This window comes from Ailuropoda melanoleuca, chromosome 6, assembly GCF_002007445.2.
Source record: "Ailuropoda melanoleuca isolate Jingjing chromosome 6, ASM200744v2, whole genome shotgun sequence".
Taxonomy (NCBI): Eukaryota; Metazoa; Chordata; class Mammalia; order Carnivora; family Ursidae; genus Ailuropoda; species Ailuropoda melanoleuca.
Window position 1 is genome coordinate 17,039,326 of NC_048223.1, and position 21,051 is coordinate 17,060,376.

At 37.0% G+C, this 21,051-nt stretch overlaps 1 protein-coding gene across 3 annotated transcripts in view; it reads left to right on the forward strand.

Moving 5' to 3' along the window:
- Nucleotides 1–1,296: 1,296 nt before the first annotated feature.
- PIK3R4 (phosphoinositide-3-kinase regulatory subunit 4) overlaps nucleotides 1,297–21,051 on the forward strand; it is a 74,175-nt gene continuing 54,420 nt past the window's right edge. The window contains exons 1-7 of one of the 3 annotated variants that reach the window (XM_019808464.2): nucleotides 1,297–1,503; nucleotides 1,691–1,838; nucleotides 2,599–3,378; nucleotides 10,817–10,950; nucleotides 12,747–13,329; nucleotides 17,045–17,179; nucleotides 18,856–19,077. In XM_019808464.2, the coding sequence (XP_019664023.1) occupies nucleotides 2,646–3,378; nucleotides 10,817–10,950; nucleotides 12,747–13,329; nucleotides 17,045–17,179; nucleotides 18,856–19,077 (1,807 nt within the window). In that variant the 5' untranslated portion in view covers nucleotides 1,297–1,503; nucleotides 1,691–1,838; nucleotides 2,599–2,645. Of the gene's footprint in view, nucleotides 1,839–2,598; nucleotides 3,379–10,816; nucleotides 10,951–12,746; nucleotides 13,330–17,044; nucleotides 17,180–18,855; nucleotides 19,078–21,051 lie in introns of all 3 variants that reach the window. The other 2 variants (XM_011235410.3, XM_019808465.2) reach the window with 2 other exon arrangements.

Consider the following 21,051-nt stretch of genomic DNA (forward strand, 5'->3'; position numbering starts at 1 on the left):
GAGGGATTGTTGCAAGGATGATAAAAAAAATTCAGTTCTGTGTTAAAATATTTTGTGCTTCAAAGGACACCACCAAGAAAGTGAAAAGACAACACAGAGAAAAACTATTTGCAAACCTGGTAAGGGACTTATATCCAGAATACATAAAGGACTCTCAAAACTTCGTAATAAAAGGACAAATAACCCAATGAAAAAATGGGCAAAAGATTTGATAGACCTTTCTTTAAAGAAGATACACGAATGGCCAATAATCACACAAAAAGATGATTAACAACATCATTAGTCATTAGGAAAATGCAGATAAAAACCACAATGAGATACTTCACACCCAATAGGATGGCTATAATCAAAAAGATAGAAACTAACAACAATAAGTGACCATATGGAGAAAATGGAACCCTCCTATATTGCTGGTAGGAATTTAAAATGGTGCAGTACCTTTGGAAAACAGTTTGGCAGTTTATCAGTCTGTTAAATGTAGAGTTACCATATGATTCCATAATTTCATTCCTATATGCTTACTTTAGAGAATTAACACCTGGCCACACGAAGCCTTCTACAGAAATGTTCATGGCAGCATTGTTCATAATAACCAAAAAGTAGAAACAAGGCACCAAATGTCCACCAAATAATGAATGGATGAACAAAATGTGGAGTCTTTATACAATAGAATATTTGGCAATAAAAAGAAATTTAAGTATTGATACAAGTTACAACAGAGATAATCCTCAAAAACATGTGAGGTGAAAGCAGTCAGTCACAAAGACTACATATTGTATACCATATATATGAAATATTCAGAATAGGCAAGTCTATAGAAACAGAATATGGATTAGTAATTACCTAGGGCTGGGACGGGGAGGGGAAAGGGAGAGAATAGGAGTGACTGCTTATGATTACAAAATTTTTTTGGGGGTAATGAAAATGTTCCAAAATTAAATTATAGAGATGACTGAACTATTCTGTAAATATATAAAAAGCCATTGATTTGTATGTTTTAAACAGGTGTACTTTATAGTATGTAAATTATATCTCAATTAAGCTCTTAAAAAATTCAACTTGGGATATATTAGCTTTCCTAAATAAACCTGTGAATTCTCTTAAAGAACTCTGTTCTGGGGATGTCGGAAGCCTCAGAGTTTAGGGAAGGATAGAAGACCAGGATGGGAAATAAATTGACAGAACATTTTATTTTCTTCCTCCAGGTGTTTAGCATGAGGCCACGCCCTTTCCTCGTTTCCTAGCAACCAACTCCCTTGCTGCTTGCTCTCTTCCTCAAGCCTTACTTGGTCGTCACTTCCGCTCTGCGACAGGAAGTGAGGTCAGAGCCGGCAGCTTTCCCGGGAGTTCGGCGTTTACGGTGTCCGCGTTAGCTGGAGGAGTATTATTTCGCTGCTACTGGCAGCCTCCCGCTCTATCCCGAGTCCCACCTGCCCGCCTGGTAGTGAGGCTCTGGGAGAGTCTGGAGGTCTTCAAGGGTCCAGAGATCCGCCCGAGAGGAAGGTGAGGCCCGGGAACGCATGGCTCCCAGGGCAGAGTAGGGGACTGGCGGGGGCAACTCTCGGGGTATCTGTGGCATCCCTTCAGTTTGGCTTCGTTTATCTACTGCGACGCCGAGAGCTTCTCAGTTCTCCCCTGCGGACCACCTTGGTTTCTGGAACTTGGGACTTTTTGGCCTCCCTTCCCCCAGCGTCCCGCCTCCTGCCTTTGAAGGAAGACCTCTCATACAGAAGGCTCGCCCGCCTGCTGACTCCCAGTCCCGCGCAGACCCCGAAGTGATCCGTCATGACCTCAGTGTGAGCTAGGGACCGACTTGTGACACTTTCCAGAGTCCTAGGGTAAATGTTTCTATGTGCGCATGGTCGTGTGTGTATGAGTGTCTTTTATTTCCTGCAGATTATGAGCTAGGAGAACCTGGGCTGTGTTTGGCAAGTGTGTGTTGTGGTTTACTTTTCTTTAACATTTCTGCCAGGGTTTCTTCCTTGTTCTTGCACATCAAACAACTTTATGCCGTCTGTTAGGTGGTGGGAATTAGCACACTGGAATTAGGCTGAAGGGCGCAGGAGTTACTGATTTATTTTTGAATCTTAGCATGATCTTTGAGGAGTTCAGTGACCTATTTGATTTAGGCGATTTTTAGTCAGTTTTAAGTTCTTATTTTAAATTATTATTACCTTTTTTTTTGAGTTTTTAATGTGTTTGTGTCTTACATCCAAGACCACAGGTTCTTGGACAAAGACTGTATCATAGAGTACTGTTGTGACCCTCATAGCCCCAAGCGCAATGCTGAACACATAGTAAAGGCTCATTAATTTTTAAATTTAAATGGCAGAAAATACACATTCTAACATTTTCAACTTAACATTGAAGGGGTCTATTTAAAGATAGTTCAGCTCCTGGAAAGGACAACATAAAATAACACAATCTTTTTAGATAAATGTGTTTAAAATTTAGAGGCTGCCTAGAAGATTAGATACAGTGCTTACAGTGGAAGAGATATATGGTGCATCTGTCTTTTAGGAAGTGAACACATAAATGATGGTGTTTTATTGCTTGTATGTTTTCTTCTCCTCCTTTTTTTTTTTTTCTTTTTTAAAGTAGGTATTGAATCCTGACTTACTGACCCCGAGGTGCTTGCTGCCATTATGGGGAATCAGCTTGCTGGCATTGCTCCTTCCCAGATCCTTTCTGTGGAGAGTTATTTCTCAGACATCCATGACTTTGAATATGATAAGAGCCTGGGAAGTACTAGGTTTTTTAAAGTCGCTCGAGCGAAGCACCGAGAAGGCCTGGTGGTTGTGAAGGTCTTTGCAATTCAGGATCCCACATTGCCTTTAACCAGCTATAAACAAGAGTTGGAGGAACTGAAAATCAGGCTTCATTCTGCACAGAACTGTCTCCCTTTTCAGAAAGCAGTAGAAAAAGCGTCTGAGAAAGCAGCCATGCTCTTTAGGCAGTATGTACGAGACAACCTCTATGATCGCATCAGTACCCGTCCATTCTTAAATAACATTGAGAAGCGTTGGATTGCTTTCCAGATCCTGACAGCTGTGGACCAAGCGCACAAATCTGGAGTCCGTCATGGGGACATCAAGACTGAGAATGTAATGGTCACCAGTTGGAATTGGGTCCTTCTGACTGATTTTGCCAGTTTTAAGCCCACTTATCTTCCAGAGGACAACCCAGCAGATTTCAACTATTTCTTTGACACTTCGAGGAGGAGAACTTGCTATATTGCTCCTGAACGTTTTGTTGATGGTGGATTGTTTGCCACTGAGTTAGAATATATGAGGGATCCTTCAACTCCACTTGTAGACTTAAATAGTAATCAGAGAACAAGAGGAGAGTTGAAGAGGGCAATGGATATCTTTTCAGCAGGTATTCAAATTGGTCAAATTTTCCAAGGGGGGATGTGGATATATTTTAACTCTGGAACATTGAAATGTAGCTTTTAGAAAATCCCATATGTTGAAAAATTATTTTCTTGCTGTCTCATATGCTATTCAGATAGATATAGCAGTCTTTCTTTGGACATGTGTAAGTGCCTAGGAAATGCAGAGTAGTTCATTTATTCAAATATTTAAGAAATATTTGAATTCTTTTGTATGTATCAGGCACTTTTTTTTTTTTTTTTTTAAGTAAACTCTTGAAATTCACCCCCAGTGTGGTGCTCAAACTCATGATTCACGATCAGGAGTCACGTGCTCTACCCATTGAGCTGGCCAGGTACCCCAAGGCACTGTCTTAAGTGCTAGAGATGGATGGACAATTATGTCCCTCTTTTCAAGGTGTTTACATTTAATGGGGAGGTAGATATGATTTTGAAAAAGGACATTTCAATGCAGAGTGATTTGCTGTGGTGGTGATAAGCACGGGGTGCTGTTATAGGAGCATAGAAGTATTTATTAGTCTCCATGGTATGGGTGGAGAAGCAGTATTAGGAAAGCCCTCTTTGTTGGAAAGATGATATAAGTTTTTTAAAGATTTATTTATGTTAGACTGTGCTCACTTGTGCGAGCACTAGTCGGGGGAGGGGCAGAGGGAGAGAATCTTCAAGCAGACTCCCTGCTGGGCGGGGAACTTGACATAGGGCTGGATCTCAAGACCTATGAGATGATGACTTGAACTGAAACCAAGAGTCAAATGCTTAACCGACTGAACCACCCAGGCGCCCCTGGAAGGATGATTTTTTTTTTTTTTTTTTTTAAGATTTCATTTATTTATTTGACAGAGACAGCCAGCAAGAGAGGGAACACAGGCAGGGGGAGTGGGAGAGGAAGAAGCAGGCTCCCAGCAGAGGAGCCTGATGTGGGGCTCGATCCCAGGACCCTGGGATCACGCCCTGAGCAAAAGGCAGACGCCCAATGACTGAGCCACCCAGGCGCCCCTGGAAGGATGATTTTTAAACAGAAGTGAAAGATGATTGGGAGCTGGCAATGGCAAGGATAGCTTGTTTCAGGCAGAGGGTGTTGCTTTTACAAAGACCTGAAGACCAGAGCATGAGGCACTGATTTATTAGGACACTTTAAGTAGTTTACTCTATCTGGAACATAGAGTGTAGAGTGTGAGGTAAGCAGGTCCCAGATCAGACAGGGTCTGGCATGCCCATGCTACCCTACAGGGGCATTATGTATTTTAGATTAACGCTATAGCATGGAGAGTGGATTGCAGGGGAGCTACCTTGGAGATGGGAAAACCAGTTACAAGTAAACTGCGTAGTCCAGATAAGACGTGACCCTGACAAGCCTAAAGTTGTGACAGAATTGGAGAGGGAGTGGAAAAAATACTTTAGAGATAATTAGTAGGTAGAATTGTTAGGACTTGGTGATTGATTGGTAGGTGAGGTCAAGGACACTGCTTTCACTCTGGCTTGGGAAATTGGGTGGATTGGCAAGATGGTCACTGACATAGGAGAAATAGGAAGAACAGGTAAAGGGTGGCAAGATGATGAAGTCTCTATTAAGATATGTTGAGTTGAAGGTGTCCAGGGGATATCCAGGAGATGATGTATATAGGCAGTTGGTTATAAAGGTTTGGTGCATAGAGATTTGGGATGGAGGTGGAGATTTGGTAGTTACCAGGAAATAGGTAGTAATTGTAGCCAAGGGAATGGGTTTGTAACCAGGGAGAGTTTGTAGAAAAATGATTCTTAAGCTTTTTTGGATCCCCTTAAAGATTTTGATGAAATCGGTGGCCGCCTTCTCTAGAAGAAAGTACCATGCATTAATATACATTATTTCACATGCACAGACCACTTGAAGTCAGGCCACGGATTCTAGATTCTCTGTTAACTTTTGGGAAGAGAAATGGGCTGAAAATAGTATCCTGGGGCATACCGTGTGAGCTTTGCATCAGTGCCATTTTTCATGAATTTTGCAAAGGTTGGGTTTAATCTTTTTCCCACCTGTAGGTCTGCTGCAAAGAAAACGTAAATTGAGCTGTATTTTAGATTACTTAGGAAAAGTAACATAATTAATGAAGAAGTGTATTTCACTGAGGGTGTGAACAAGAATTGTTACACAGTTTTGTAAACCTCTTTTGATCCGTTCAGCTCACTAATCTGTGTCTGAGGTTAATACTGAGGGGTGTTTTTTGATAAGCTAGGTTTAGCCTCCAGGCTGTGAATGTAACAAGATGAGAAATGTAATTCATCAGAATTCTGACTTTTTTGATCAGTGAATTTATCTAAATTTTTGGCAAACCATTTTTACTTTTAAAATATGATTTTGTAAATAGGTTCCCTTTAGCTTAGAAATATGATCACTTTTTAATCTCGGGATCATTTGTAGGCTTTTTTTTTTTTAAACTGAGGTATAATTGGCATATAACATACTACATCCCTGTGATTTATTTTGTAACTGGAAGTTTGTTAGAGTTTTAAAATTTCAAGGGTCGATGAAAAGTTTATATTTATCCTTTCTGTGTGCATTATAATTCCATGAACTTAGCATTTGTTTTTCCAGACTAGTGTCCTCCACTGTATTGGCTGAAGATAGGCCCTTTCATTTTTTTCCAAAGAAGTGGTTGGGCTCTGTCCACCTCGTACTGCTCCTAAGATTTGATGTAGGCTCTCTGGGTTTTGAATGTTACTTTTCTCCATCTTGATTCATATCCATGGTTCCTGGCTGCTAGTTTTGGAGAAGGGTATATATATTCTCTGTCTCTGATCATATAAGTAGGTAGAACCCTTTTCCTGAAGATCTTTCATTCATTTGCTTGACAAATATTTGAGTCTTATCTGTCTATTATGTATGAGACACTGTGTTGTGTACATGTTGGGAGTACGGCTCTGAACAAGACTGACAAAGTTTTTGCCGTTAAGGAGCTTATGTTCTAGTGTAGTAGAAGGAGAATAAACAAGTAAAGAAATTAATTTTCGTTAGTGGTAAGTGCTGTGGCAGAGTTATGACTTTTAAGTGTTATGACAAAGGTCGGTAAGAGACTACTTTAGATAAAATGGTCAGAGAAGTCTATGAGAAGGTAACATTTGAGCTAAGGATTTAGTGTTGATGAAGACACCTTGAACAATTTGTTCCATCGGGAAATACCACCTAATAACACCTTTTCCAGAACAACATTCTAAAAGTCGCAAGAAAAAAGTCCTGTATTCACCTCTGTATTAGTTTGCTAGGACTGCCATGACAAAATATCCCAAACTTGGTAGCTTAAAAATTTATTTTCCCTCCATTCTAGAGGCTGGAAGTCCAAGATTAAGGTGCCAGCAGGAGCGATTTCTCCTGAAGCCACTCTCTGTGGGTTGCAGATGGCCGCCTACTCACTGTGTACTTACATGGCCTCTTCCTTGGTGCCCCTTCTTATAAGGACTCCAATCATAATGGACTTAGGACCTCATTTAACCTTAATTACCTTTTTAAAGGCCCTAGCACCTTCATTTAGTCAGGTTACAGGTTCTGGGTTGTGAAGGATTAAATATATGAATTTTGGGGAGGGGGGAGACACAATTCAGGCCATAACAACCTCCATTTAGTTGTAAATAGTTAAATGTAGCCTATGTTTCTTTATGACTTCTTCCTTGGAAATTATTTCAAACTTATAAACTTTAAAAATTTGGAGAAGGGAATCCCCAGATTCACTTGGTTAACATTTTGCTCCGCTTGTTTTATTTTTTCACCCCACCCCACCCCCCGTGATTTTTCCTGATAAGTTACGTACATCATGGCCGTTTACTTCTAAATACTTCAGTATATATTTCCTAAGATCCTAGTCTCTTACATAACACTTACGTAATTGTATGTTGCAGTTTTCAACTGCAGCAAATTTAACATTGATAACATAATTTGCAATTTTAATGCTAATTTTGTTTTCGACCCAATAATGTCCCTTATAGCATTTTAACTGTTCCAGGACAGGACCCAATCTAGGGTTTGGTATTGCATTTAGTTGTCATGTCTCTAACTTCCTTTGATGTGGAACATCTTCATAGCCTTTTTGTGTCATCATGACATTGACATTTTTTGAAGAATACTTCTCCCCTTAAATTTTTAAAAATTATTTTTATACTTTTTATTTTAAATGATAGAAGTTACAAAAATAGTGAAGAATGCTCCTCCCAGCTTCCCCACTAGTGGTATCTCATGTGACCAGTACCACCTCAAAATCTGGCATTGACATTGCAGCATTACTGTTAACTAGATATAGACCTTGAATAATTAGTTTTCACTGGCTTTTACCTGCATTGTGTGTGTGTGTGTGTGTGTGTGTGTCTGCGCGCGCACACTCACGCATGTGCTCATGCACCTCACTCCACCCCTTTGTTTTTTCGTAGGATGTACCTCATTTAGGGTTTGTCTGATTTTTCCGTTTGATTAGATTCAGGTTATTCATTCTCAGTATACTGTATATGTGATGATGCATCTTCACAGTATCGCATCTAGGGACCAGTGGTGTTTGTTGGTGATGTTAATTTTGATCACCTGGTCAAGGTCTTGCCTGATTCTCCCCTCTGTAGTTACCTTTTGTTTTTTTTTACCTTTTGTTTTTTTAATCCCTTGCAACTAATAAGTAGCTTGTGGGAAGAAACTTTAAGACCATGCAAATCCACTGCCAGTCATCACAACTTCCTTCTTGATTTGGCATCCATTGCTGATTCTTTCCTGACCCAGTCTTTACTTTTGATGATTGCAAATGATGATTTTCCAACTCTGGTACTTCCTCCACATTCACCAGTAGGCCATCAGCGTTCTGGCATACTTAAGTGTCCTCTCTTTCCCCTCATTTTTTTTTTTTTTTTTTTTTTTGGTATGGACTTAGTAATTCCTGCACCCAGTTTGCCAGTATTTTTTGGGGGATTTTTGTGTTTATATTCATCAGGAATATTGGTCTGTAGTTTTCTTTTCTTGTGATATCTTTGTCTGGTTTGGTACCAGGGTAGTTTTGAATGAGTTGGGAAGTGTTCCCTCTTCTCCTGTTTCTTTGGAACAATTTGAGAAGGATGGTTAAGTATTTTAACATTAGATAGACTGTGAAGCCTCTGTTAAGGCCTCTTGTCTTAGGTTTTTCTTTTGTGGAATGTTTACTATTAATTCAGTTTCTTTACTTATGAGGTCTTCAGATTTTCTGTTTCTTTGTAAGTCAGCTTTAATCTGTATCTTTCCAGGAATTCTGTCCATTTCGTTTAGGTTATCTAATTTGTTGGCATACAGTTGTTCAAAATATAGTTCTTTTTCATTTCTGTAAGGTTGGTAGTGTGTCTCCTTCTTCGTACCTTATTTTAGTAGTTTGAGATATCTGTCTTCTTAGTAGGAGTCTGTCAATTTTGTTGAGCTTCTCAAAGCACCAGCCTTTGATTTTGTCGATGTTCTCTATTGTGTTTTATTCTCTGTTTCACAAATTTCCATGCCAGTCTTTTTATTCCTTTCCTTCTGTTTGTTTTGGTTTTAGTTTACTTTTCTTGTTCTTAAGGTTAAGGTTAGGTTGTTGTCCTGCACTTTTTTAAAATAGAGGTGATCATAGTCATACATTTCCTCTAAACACTGTTCTAGTTGCATCCCGTATGTTTTATATGTTGTGTTTTCATTTTCATTCGTCACAAAGTATTTTTCTACTTTCCCTTTGATACATTGGTTATGTAGGAGTGTGTTTTAATTTCTGCATATTTGTGAATTTTTCAAGCTTTCTTCTTTTATTGATTTTTTATTCCATTGTGGTTTGGAGGACATGATTTGTATGATTTCAGTCCTTTTAAACTTACTGAGGCTTGTTTCATGGCCTACCATACGGTCTAACTTGGAGAGGGTTCCATGTGTACCTGAGAAGAATTTGTATTCTGCTGCTGTTGGGTGGAGTGTTCTTTTGATGTCTGTGTTAGATCCAGTTGGTTTGTTGTGTTGGTCCGGTCTTCTGTTTTCCTTCTTGTTTATGGTGTTTTTAATAGCTGTTTTAAGTCTTTTATTCTAAAACTTGACACAAATAGGTAGAGATTAATTTAAGAACTTTATTGAGTGTTTATTATGTGTCAGGAACTGTTTTAGTTCCTGGAAATTTTTTAGTGAGCAAAATAGATGAAAATCCCTTCCTCAAGGAGTTTGCATTCTAGTGGGTATACAAGATGGTAAAGAGAATAAATACGTAATATTTGGCAGTTGGTGGCTGTGGGGAAAAACAGCAGGGAAAGGAGAAGGGAACATGCCAGGCAAGAAGTATGGGGTAGTTGTGGTGGTGGGGCTTGCAATTTTAAACTGGGTAGTTAACTTACTGCTAATATTCTAAATGACATTTGATGAAGTATCTGAAGAAGGTGGAGGTATAAGTTAGGTGGACATTTGGGGGAGTAGCATTCTAGGTAGGGAGACCAGCAGATGCAGAGGCTGTGAGCTAAGGTTATTTAAGGATCTCTTTAAGGCTTGTGAAATGCAGGGGTGCCTGGGTGGTTCAGTCGGTTGAGTGACTCTTGATTTCTGCTCAGGTCATAATCTCAGAGTCGTGAGATCGAGTCCCACATGGGGCTCCACAATGAGTGTGGAGACTGCTAAGATTCTCTCTCTCCCTCTGCCACCCACCCCCCATCCCACATGCATGTACATTTTCTCTCTTTCTCTCTCTTTTAGAAAAAAAAAAAAAGACTTGTGAAATGCAGGTCATATAATGATTCAGTGAAACTGCTTTGTCCTTTTCGGAATGTAGATAGATTTTTTTATTCCTTGTTTGAAGATTATGTAAGTGTGCAGTGATTGGGCTATCTTTCCTTCCCCCTCTAGCCTTATACCTATACTTCGTAGCACTCCTCACATGTTTGTTCAGTGGTTTATTTTATGTCTGTTTTCCTAGAATGAAAGCTTCATGAGGGCAAGGATTTTATCTATTATATGCATGGCTAGTGTCTAGTGTATAGTAGATACCTAATAACTCTTTGTTTGTTGGTGAATAAATGAGTCGTCAGGTATGACTTCTCAGTTCCCTATGAACGTAATGTCTAAAATAAGTCCATACTTAAAAAAAAAATCATTATTTCTTGTGACTTGTAAACTATCTCTAAATGTATGTTTATATTATACACAAACATTTTCATTTTAAACTAGAGAAGTAGGAAGTAATTTCATTTGGTTTTTTTTTTTTTTTAAGATGGAGAAATATTCAGTGGGCTTTTTTTGACTTTGCACTTTTAGAAACTGATGATAAGGCAATGGACATTTTCCCAGTCTTGCTTGATCATATGAGTTGTATGTTGTATTATAATTTTCAATTCAGTTTACTTCAGGTTTTTCGTTTTGAGTTTTGCGAATTCTCTGAATTCTTGATCTGTATTAAAGGTATCTTGCATTGCATTTTTAATGGAATTATATCTGTTATTTTCCAGGTTGTGTTATAGCTGAGCTTTTTACAGAAGGTGTACCACTGTTTGATCTCTCTCAACTTCTGGCTTATAGAAATGGACAGTTTTTCCCGGAACAAGTGCTAAATAAAATTGAAGACCGCAGTATCAGAGAATTGGTAACTATGCTACAAGTATTCTCCATTAAGTTTTAATAGAATTGTGTTCTCACTTTGCATTAGAAAGCTCTCTGGAATTTTATGAATTTAGAACAAAGGAATAAAACCCCATAGACAATTATGAACAACCTATTTTTATTTACTTTGTTAGGGAGAAGTGTATAATACTTTATCTCTTTTCAGGCACAGAGCTCGTTTGACTAAATTTTATGTGTGTATAAAACATGCCTAATGTTATACACACAGACACATACACACACATGTCTTCAGCTCTGCTTGGATAGACTTGGGAGGAAGTAAAGAGGTGCCTGAGTGTTAGAGATGTTGTCCAGGGTAGAGCTCGCTAGTAAGAAATGAAGAAGACATATCTAAAATGAAAGAGACAGGAAACATCAACTTGAATATAATGCAGTAATATTGGGCCATTTCATATAGAAACACCTTGCTTGGTATGTCTCTCTTGAGGCTGTTCTGGAAGGGAAGGCTATAGAATCACTAATTACTATAGCAGAACAGATATGAGGAAGTCTGTGGGAGATTACATAAGCCATATATCCACCTTACTGTTTGAGGGGATCTTTATTAAGTCCATCAATACAGTAACTGATGGCTTGTAATGATTGACCCTCAGTCATGGAAAGTTATATTAAAATATTCTGTAGTAAGGTAGGGAAATACAGAATACATTTTAATTTCTCTTACAAATGTCAAGTATTAAAAAATAAGATGTTTTAGACGAAGCCAGTTTAGCTCACTGTTCAGTGAACAGTGTACTGGATTAGAAGTTGGTATACCTGGTTGTTCTGTCTTTGGGTATGTCACTTATTTGTCATGTTGCATTGGCTAAGTGACTTCATGAATTTGGGCCTGCATTTTCTTAACTATGAAAGGAGTGAATCTGATGAATCTTTAAGGCTTAATCTGAATGTAAAAGGAATTCTATCTAAGTCACTTTTCCTGATATTTATAGTGCATTTGATTCCCTGCAAGTTCAATGCTAGGTGCCTATTTAGAATATAAACAGAAAGCTCAAATAACTAGATATATTTTTATGATATTTTAAGTAAATACTTAAAATAATGACTGATTCACTCTGAAGATCTAGGAAAATTAAACTGTGCTCTGTATACTGAAAGAAAATTATTTCCCTAAGATGCCAGAAAAACATATGATAAATTCAAATCAGTCAGGTATATCACTTCTAGGGTTTGTAGGATTTAACATCTCTTATACTACTTGAGAAGTTTAAACCAATGATTCCCTTTTTGACTAGATCCTGGAACTACACTTAAACTATGTATTCCCTTGGACTTGTGGTATAAAGACTCTAAATCAGAACTCTGATATATAAATAGATTTTAGTGGTTCTGTGATTCTTTTCAGAATTGTGTGTAATTTTATATGTAAACATTTTGTGTATACATTTTTTTTCCGGAGAAAACCCCATTGTTTCCTCAGATTCTCAGTGGTATTACCCCACTCAGAAATGTTTAAGAATCCTTGAGTTGTGGGCAGCAATGTATTACTCCCCTGTTTTAATAAGTGGGGAATGCTGAACAGGGTGTTTGGGTCATCTGTAATGCATTACTATATAATTTTCTGTTGCTTTGCAGGACAGTAGTAGAGTCTCATATTGTGGTCAGGTTCTGAAAGTAGTTTGAAAGGCGAAGATTGAGAAGAGTCAGAGATACCTGAAAAATTCTTTATGTCATGTTTAAGTTGCCCTTGTAGCTTTCATCTGTTTTAATCTGCTGTTCTCAAATCTATTTTTTACTCCTTTTCTCCCCTTGGTGTAGGTAACTCAGATGATTCACCGTGAGCCAGATAAACGTTTAGGGGCAGAAGATTACCTAAAGCAGCAGCGTGGCAATGCTTTTCCTGAAATATTTTACACATTCCTTCAGCCCTACATGGCCCAGTTTGCCAAGGAAACATTTCTTTCTGCAGATGAGCGCATTCTGGTTATACGGAAGGATTTGGGCAACATTATTCACAATCTCTGTGGACATGATCTGCCAGAAAAAGCAGAAGGAGAGCCTAAGGAAAATGGGCTGGTTATCTTGGTGTCTGTTATAACGTCCTGTCTGCAGACCCTTAAATACTGTGATTCCAAACTTGCTGCTTTGGAACTTATTCTCCATTTGGCCCCAAGATTAAGTGTAGAAATTCTTTTGGATCGTATTACTCCATATCTTTTGCATTTCAGCAATGACTCTGTTCCTAGAGTGAGGGCTGAAGCCTTGAGGACATTGACCAAAGTTCTTGCTCTTGTCAAAGAGGTTCCTCGCAATGATGTCAATATCTATCCGGAATATATTCTTCCAGGCATAGCCCACTTAGCCCAAGATGATGCTACTATTGTTAGACTAGCCTATGCTGGTAAGAGTTTATTGTCCAAGTAATAGCTGCTCATATTTTTGAAGTTAGTGACTATAATACATCTTGTTTCTCTGATTTCTTTGGGAATTCCAAGAGTGAATTATAGTCCTGAACTTGTGTACATTTTAATAATTTTTGTAGGTAATCCGTTCCTGGGACTTTTGGTTGTACTGATTTTTGAAGTGATCAGAATTATCAAGTGAAAGTATGTAATACAGAATCCTGTGATTTTACTGGGTATACTACATTTAATTCGGAGTGAGACTAATGTTTACAAGTATGTTCTGATTTAGTGTCTTTAGGTCTTTATGAACTTTTTCTGGACAGATATGCTAGTTTGAGTATCAGTTGTAGGATACAAGTCTATTGCCATTCAAAAAGATGAATTTTTCTGGATAATTTGGTGTCGAAAGAACCTAGCCAATACCAGATTTTAAGGTCCTTTTAGTTACTGTATTGCTTAAGGTGTATGGCTTCTTTGTGATGAAGTATGACACATCCACCTGTTCTACTTGTAATTCTTACTCATAAAATTAAGGTACAGATTCATGTTTTTAGCTCCCCAAATTAATTCTGCATAGTTCTTTTTGCATGGAAAATGTCACTGAAACATTAATATAATTCATAATTTATTTTTAATATCATCTGGAAATCAGAGATTCTGTTTTGGTCTTTGTAAATAGTACATAAAGTGTGGTGATGATATTGTCACTGTTTTGAAAGGTACTTGCTGGGTTTATTAAATTTACTATTTGCCTGTCATTATTTTAATGGAGCATATGAAAAATGGTTGTTGGACTTGGGCCTTATCTCTAGGTACAACCACAAAGTACGGTTGTTGGGTTGTTTGTTTTTTTTTTCTATATATATATATATTTATTTATAGTTATCCATTGCCTATTATTTATGGTTTCTGGTTTCCATAACTGTATAGGTATACATGTCAGGACTAGAAAATTCAGGATTTCTTTAAGACAAGTACATTTGAGTTTATAATTTATAACAAAGCATATTTATAATTCACTTGGCAATCAAGTAATTAAACCAGAAAAAATTAAATAAAAGCTTATAGGTTTTAAAAACAAGCTGTATCTTCAGAGTTTTGTGACCTGTTGTTGGTCTTAGTTTGTTCTCAGTTGTGTTAAATGGGTAAGGTTCTGATGCGTAGGTGCTGTATTAACATAGTGACAGTCAATTACTAGTAGTGATAGCATAAAAATAATAGCTACTATTTATTGAAAAACCCGTGTCAGATAATGTGCTCAAGGTTGCAAGGATTAGTTGCAAGAGATACATACATTTTAAGATAGATTTCAGATTCTAAGATATATGGATTCTAAGATTCTAAGATCTATATATCTTTTGCAACTAATCCTTGCAACAACCTTGAGCAATAGATGTTATATTACCTTCATTTTACAAGTGAGGAAATTGGCAATGGGAGAGGCTAAACAGTATGACCTAAATGTATCTGGTCTCATTCTTTCTCAATTCTCAGAGCTGCTGGTCTCTGTACCTTGACTCTGAAGCAACTCTGCTTTTCTTTGGTCTCCTGGGTCTTCATGGTGAGAGTCCGTGGTAACCCAGCGTCAGTGTTGGTACCTTGCACTGGCTTAGTGCCTGATAAAGCTGCCTTTTTTTCAGTAGAGCCAGAAGTCTATTTGAACTTTTATGGTTAAGTATAATTAAACCACATGTCAGTAATTACAAAAGTTTAAAATCAATTTTTAAATGTCTTTTACAGTATTGTTTTTAAACGTAGAGGTGGTATAGATGCGTATCTTGAGTAAACTTTCAAGTGTGTGTGGTTTATGAACCTAAATGGGGAAATTCAGATTTCAGAAGCGCCCAGGAGGGGCGCCTGGGTGGCACAGCGGTTAAGCGTCTGCCTTCGGCTCAGGGCGTGATCCCGGCGTTATGGGATCGAGCCCCACATCAGGCTCCTCTCCTGGGAGCCTGCTTCTTCCTCTCCCACTCCCCCTGCTTGTGTTCCCTCTCTCGCTGGCTGTCTCTATCTATGTCAAATAAATAAATAAAATCTTTAAAAAAAAAAAAAAAAAAAAAAAGAAGTGCCCAGGAATGTAAAAGACTTTTCCTATTAAAGATACATCCATTAAAGTGGGGACATTCATCTGGAATTTGACTTATTATCAGAGGATGGCCAAAACTCTCCCATCTTTAGGGTGAGCAGGCATTACAGGGTACTCACGTCTTAGGTTCTTAAAGGTAAATTTTTGTTCTTCAGAGCAATGTTGAACCTGTTGGGGGTTGGGAATGGGTGGGACTCCATGATAAAGGTAATCACTGCATTTGATAGAATCAGCAATCTCAACTCTTGTGAGATGCACCTCAGTTGTAGTGGTATTAAAAATTAAGGAAAAAGTGAGTCTTAGAATTGATAAAATAAGGTAGTTAATTAAGCTTTATGTTCAGTGCCATTTACTGCTAAGGAAAAGAGTACTTTTCCTGGTACAGTCATGTTAAGCACAGAAATGGGAGGGAAAGAAGGATAGAGACACAGGCATAAATAAAAAATGGAAGGGAGAAGAAAGTGTCAGCAGATCTGATAGCAAATGTGACAGCAGAAATTAGAAGTAGATATTTTTACAGTGGTAAGGAATATCAGACAGTCTTTGGAGATTGTAGAGAAAGGAGAACGTACAGCTGCAGAAACGTGGCAAACAATCTCATACTTTAGTTCATTAAGAACTTCAGAGTATCACAAGGAAAGCAGTCTAATAATGGTTGATTCAGTTTGGTAATACCTCTTTGAGGTAGATGTGATTGATGTATGTGTGAAATATACGTGAAGTAGCCAGCTAGTAAGGGTCGGGGGCAGAGATTTAAGCTGGGGTCTGTGTGATTCTGAAGCCCACCTTAGCCTGTTATTTTAATGTGAATGTTTGTTAGTCTAATGTATATCTCTCACCTGTTAAGATACTGGTTATAGGTCTCTGTAGAAGGATTAAGCTTTACCCTCAGTAGATTTGAATGCTATATTTTGGGCCATTCTTGTATTTTTTTCCCCAGTTTTATTGAGATACAGTTGACTTACATCACTGTATAAGTTTAAGGTATAAATTGTAATGGTTTGACTTACATATATTCTGAAATGATCATCACAAGTTTAGTTGGCTTCCATCCTCTCATATAGGTACAATAAAAAGAAGCAAAAACAGAAAAAAGTTTTTTCTTTGTGATGAGAACTCTTAGAATTTGCTCTCTTAACTTTCATATATATCATACAGCAGAGTTAGCTGTAGTGTTTATGCTGTACATTTTTGCATTTTTAAAAAAGTTTATATTTCATTATTAAAACTGTTAGCTGTAGGGGCGTTTGGGTGGCTCAGTCAGTTAAGTGTCTGCCTTTGGCTCGGGTTATGATCTTGGAGTCCTGGGATTAAGCCCACATTGGGCTTCGTGCTCAGTGGGGAGTCTGCTTTTACCTCTGCCCATCACCCCACTCGTGCTCTTTCTCGCTTGCTTTCTCTCTCTCTCAAATAAATAAATAAATAAATAAATAAATAAATAAAATCTTTAAAAAAACTGTTAGTCGTAGATGATGAGATTAGTTACCAAAAATCTGATTAGGTTAAATGGTATTTTCGTCCTTAGTTTTATGATTATTATTTATATGTATAAAGACAGGAAGGAAAAGTTATAAACATTACAAGGATTTAAGATTATAATCATAAATTTTCCCTTTTTTTTATAGAAAACATAGCTCTGCTGGCTGAAACAGCTTTGAGATTCCTGGAATTGGTGCAGTTAAAAAATCTCAATATGGAAAATGACCCAAATAGTGAAGAAATAGATGAAGTTTCGCATCCCAATGGAAATTACGACACAGGTAGTATGATTTTCTCTTCAGATTTCTTATTTGGAATGAATTACTAATGTGGACTTGAAAGAAACTCATTATAGTTTTTGTGTAAGATGAAAGAATACTATATCTATCTATCTATCTATCTATCTATCTATCTATCTATCCATCTATCTATCTATCATCTATATATAGATATATATAGGTGGGAAAGGTCCCTGGTATTTCATTGTTCTCTCTACTCTGGTACACTGTTATCTAACCAGAAAACGATCAGCTTGTTGCCACAGATTCTAAGCTCAATTGTTTTTCAGCCACAATTGATTTGTTAACAGTAAAGCTAGCTGAATTGTATAATTCTTATAAGAGGAAAGAAAAAAACATTGACAACATCATAGCTAAAGAATCTAAGCCTTTTCTCCTTATGTGAATATACTTTGAGTGTCCTCAATCATATACTGTGTTTATGTCGTACTCACAATGATTTATGGATCAAACCCCACACCTTTTACTTTAAATGAACAGATGAACAGATGGTAAACTCTTTGAGGTAAAAGTTCCTGTCTTACGTTTCTTTACATACAAACAACTCTTAGCAGGCTTTTAATTAATGTTTATTGAGTTAAAGATTTAGAAGTAAAATAATACACTTAGATCTGTTCTAGGATATTTCTAGTTCAGGAAAACTAGAGAAATCTAGTTTTCAGATTTTTCTGCTATACACAACGATAATGGCTCTATCACGTGTTAGGATGGCATCATTTTTAGATAGCATATATTCTCTGCAGTTGAAGATAGTGGAATAATTTTGAATTTATAGAAGAATGTATCAGAAACGAAATCCTCACTTTTTTCATGGAGTTACTTAGAAAATAATACTGTCCTACATTCTATAACCATCTAATTGGATGTTTATAGGTAATGAAGTTAGGTGTTAAATCTTTTTTGGAATTAATCTAAAGTTAATCTTAATGTGAGCATAGTATGTTGCACATCAGACCACCTTTTCTCTTGACAGTGGCTGCACCAGGAGTGGCATCTTCCCTCATTCATTTAGCCAACAGATAATTGTTAAACATAAGCTCTGCATTAGGCAATTATGTGCCTGCTCTAAGCACTAGAAATATAGTGGTGAATAAGAAAGAAAAGATCCCCCTGTTGAGCTTACATTTTAGAAGGGAAAGGAAAAAGGGAGGGTAGATAGGAGATAAAGTCAGAGAAGAAGGTGATGGCCTGATTATGTAAAGCCTTGACAGGATTTGCAGTGTATTTTCTGCTTTCTAAAAATTTAGTAAACCGACCTTAAAAATGCTTTCTAAAAGTATTAAATTGTGTCATCAGTTTATATCCTTAACCAGTCTAGTATTTTGAAGTCCTTGATCAAGTTGGTTTTATTGGTGTCTGAATGATCTTTTTGGTGCTTTCTCATAGTTTTTCTCCTTGAGCCTCAAAAATAGATCTGTTTAATTAATGAGATGGTAACCGTGCTTGTGGCATCTGCTAATCAGGATGTTGTTCTTCAGTTTATATTTTGGTTTCCCATCTATCCTTCAGAGCTTTGAACAGTGGAAAAATTTAGTGATTATAGACTTTTTATGGTGGCTTCTCTAATTGTTCTTTTTCTCCAAGGAGTAAGAAAGAAGACTAGGTCTATATCTTGGGGGAAAAAAACTGATCCTATCTTTACTTTTTTTTTTTTTTAGAGCTGCAAGCCTTACATGAAATGGTCCAACAGAAAGTTGTCACTTTGCTAAGTGACCCTGAAAATATTGTGAAACAAACCTTAATGGAAAATGGAATAACACGGCTGTGTGTATTCTTTGGACGTCAGAAAGCCAATGATGTTTTATTGTCCCACATGATCACTTTCCTAAATGATAAGAATGATTGGCATCTGCGTGGAGCTTTTTTTGATAGTATTGTTGGTATGTTTTTCCATCTGTTTTAAAATATATCTTTAAGATTTTGAATTATTCTCTCAAACAGTACTTCCGTGAGGTCTGAAATATAGGTGACAAGACTACCGATTTCATTAATAGTGAAATGAGCTCCTAGTGTTGCTCTCTGTCTTTATGCTGCTTTTTATTTTTTATTTTTATTTTTTTTTAAAGATTTTATTTGTTTATTTGACAGAGAGACAGCCAGCGAGAGAGGGAACACAAGCAGGGGGAGTGGGAGAGGAAGAAGCAGGCTCCCAGCGGAAGAGCCTGATGTGGGGCTCAATCCCAGGACTCTAGGATCACGCCCTGAGCCAAAGGCAGATGGTTAACGACTGAGCCACCCAGGCGCCCCTTTATGCTGCTTTTGGATGATAAAAGTATCTTAGCTAATCAAGGGATTGGTTAATTAAATTATGATACATTCATATGAAGGAATATCATGTGGTCATTAAAAACAATGTTTTAAAAGAATATTTAATGACCTGGGAAAGTTTCATTAAATACTATTAAAGTAACCAAAGTATTCGTTCTATAAGGTAACATAACGAATATGTTTAAAAAGAAGTCTGGAATATACTAAGATTTGTATAGTGATTATCTCTGGGGCTGGGATTGTAGGTAATTATTTTCTTTATGTTTTGTCAAATTTTTTATAGTAAACATGAATCAGAAAGTAACTTTTACGATCAGAAAATAATAAGCTACAAGTATGAATGAAAATCAATTTAGTTAGGAAGAAAAGTAAAGCTTGCAGACTATGCTTTGTGTAAACTGAAAATTTGTGAAAAATTAAGTATTTTTTCTACTTTTTTCAAAATGTTAGTTTTTTATTTTGTTTGTTCATTTGTTTTTCACATTCCCATATAAGTGAAATCATATGGTATTTTTCTTTCTCTGACTTATTTCACTTAGCATAATACCCTCTAGATCCATCCATGTTGTTACAAATGGCAAGATTTCATTCTTTTTTGTGGCTGAGTAATATTCCACAGTGTACAAGGATTCCTTTTTCTTCAAACCCTCGCTAACACTTGATGTTTCTTGTCTTTTTGATTTTAGCCATTTTGACAGGTATAACGTGATATCTCATTGTGGTTTTGATTTAATTTCCCTGATGATCAGTGATGTTGAGCATCTTTTCATGTATCTGTTGGCCATCTGCATGTCTTCTTTGGTGAAATTTCTATTTAGGTCCTCTGCCCAGTTTTTAATCAGATTATTTATTTGGATGTTGAGTTGTATAAGTTCTTTATACATGGTGGATATTAACTCCTTATGAGATATGTCATTTGCAAATACCTTTTCCCATTCACTAAATTAACTTTTAGTTTTGTTGATGGTTTCCTTCACTGTGCAAAAGCTTTTGATTTTGGTGTAGTCCCAATTGTTTATTTTTGCTTTTGTTTCTTTTACTTGAGGTAACTTATCTAGAACATGTTTCTATGGCCCATGTCTAAGTAATTACTGCCTATGTTTTCTTCTAGGAATTTTATGGTTTCATATTTTACATATAGGTCTTTAATCCATTTTGAGTTTATTTTGGTGTATGGTTTAAGAAAGTGGTTCAGTTTCATTCTTTTGCATGTAGCTGTCCAGGTTTCTCAGCACCATTTATTGAAGTCACTGACTTTTCCCATTGTATATTCTTGCCTCCTTTGTCGTAGATTAATTGACCATATAGGTGTGGATTTATTTCTGGGCCCTTTATCCTGTTCCATTGATCTGTGTGTCTGTTTTTGTGCTAGTACCATACTGTTTCGATTCCTACAACTTGGCAGTATATCTTGAAATCTGGGAGTGTGCTCCAGCTTTGTTCTTCTTTCTCAAGATTGCTTTGGCTGTTTAAGGTCTTTTGTGATTCTATACAAATTTTAATGTTATTTCCTCTGGTTCTGTGTAAAATGTTGGCATTTTGATAGGGATTGCATTGGTTTTGTAGATTGCTTTGGCGTAGTATGG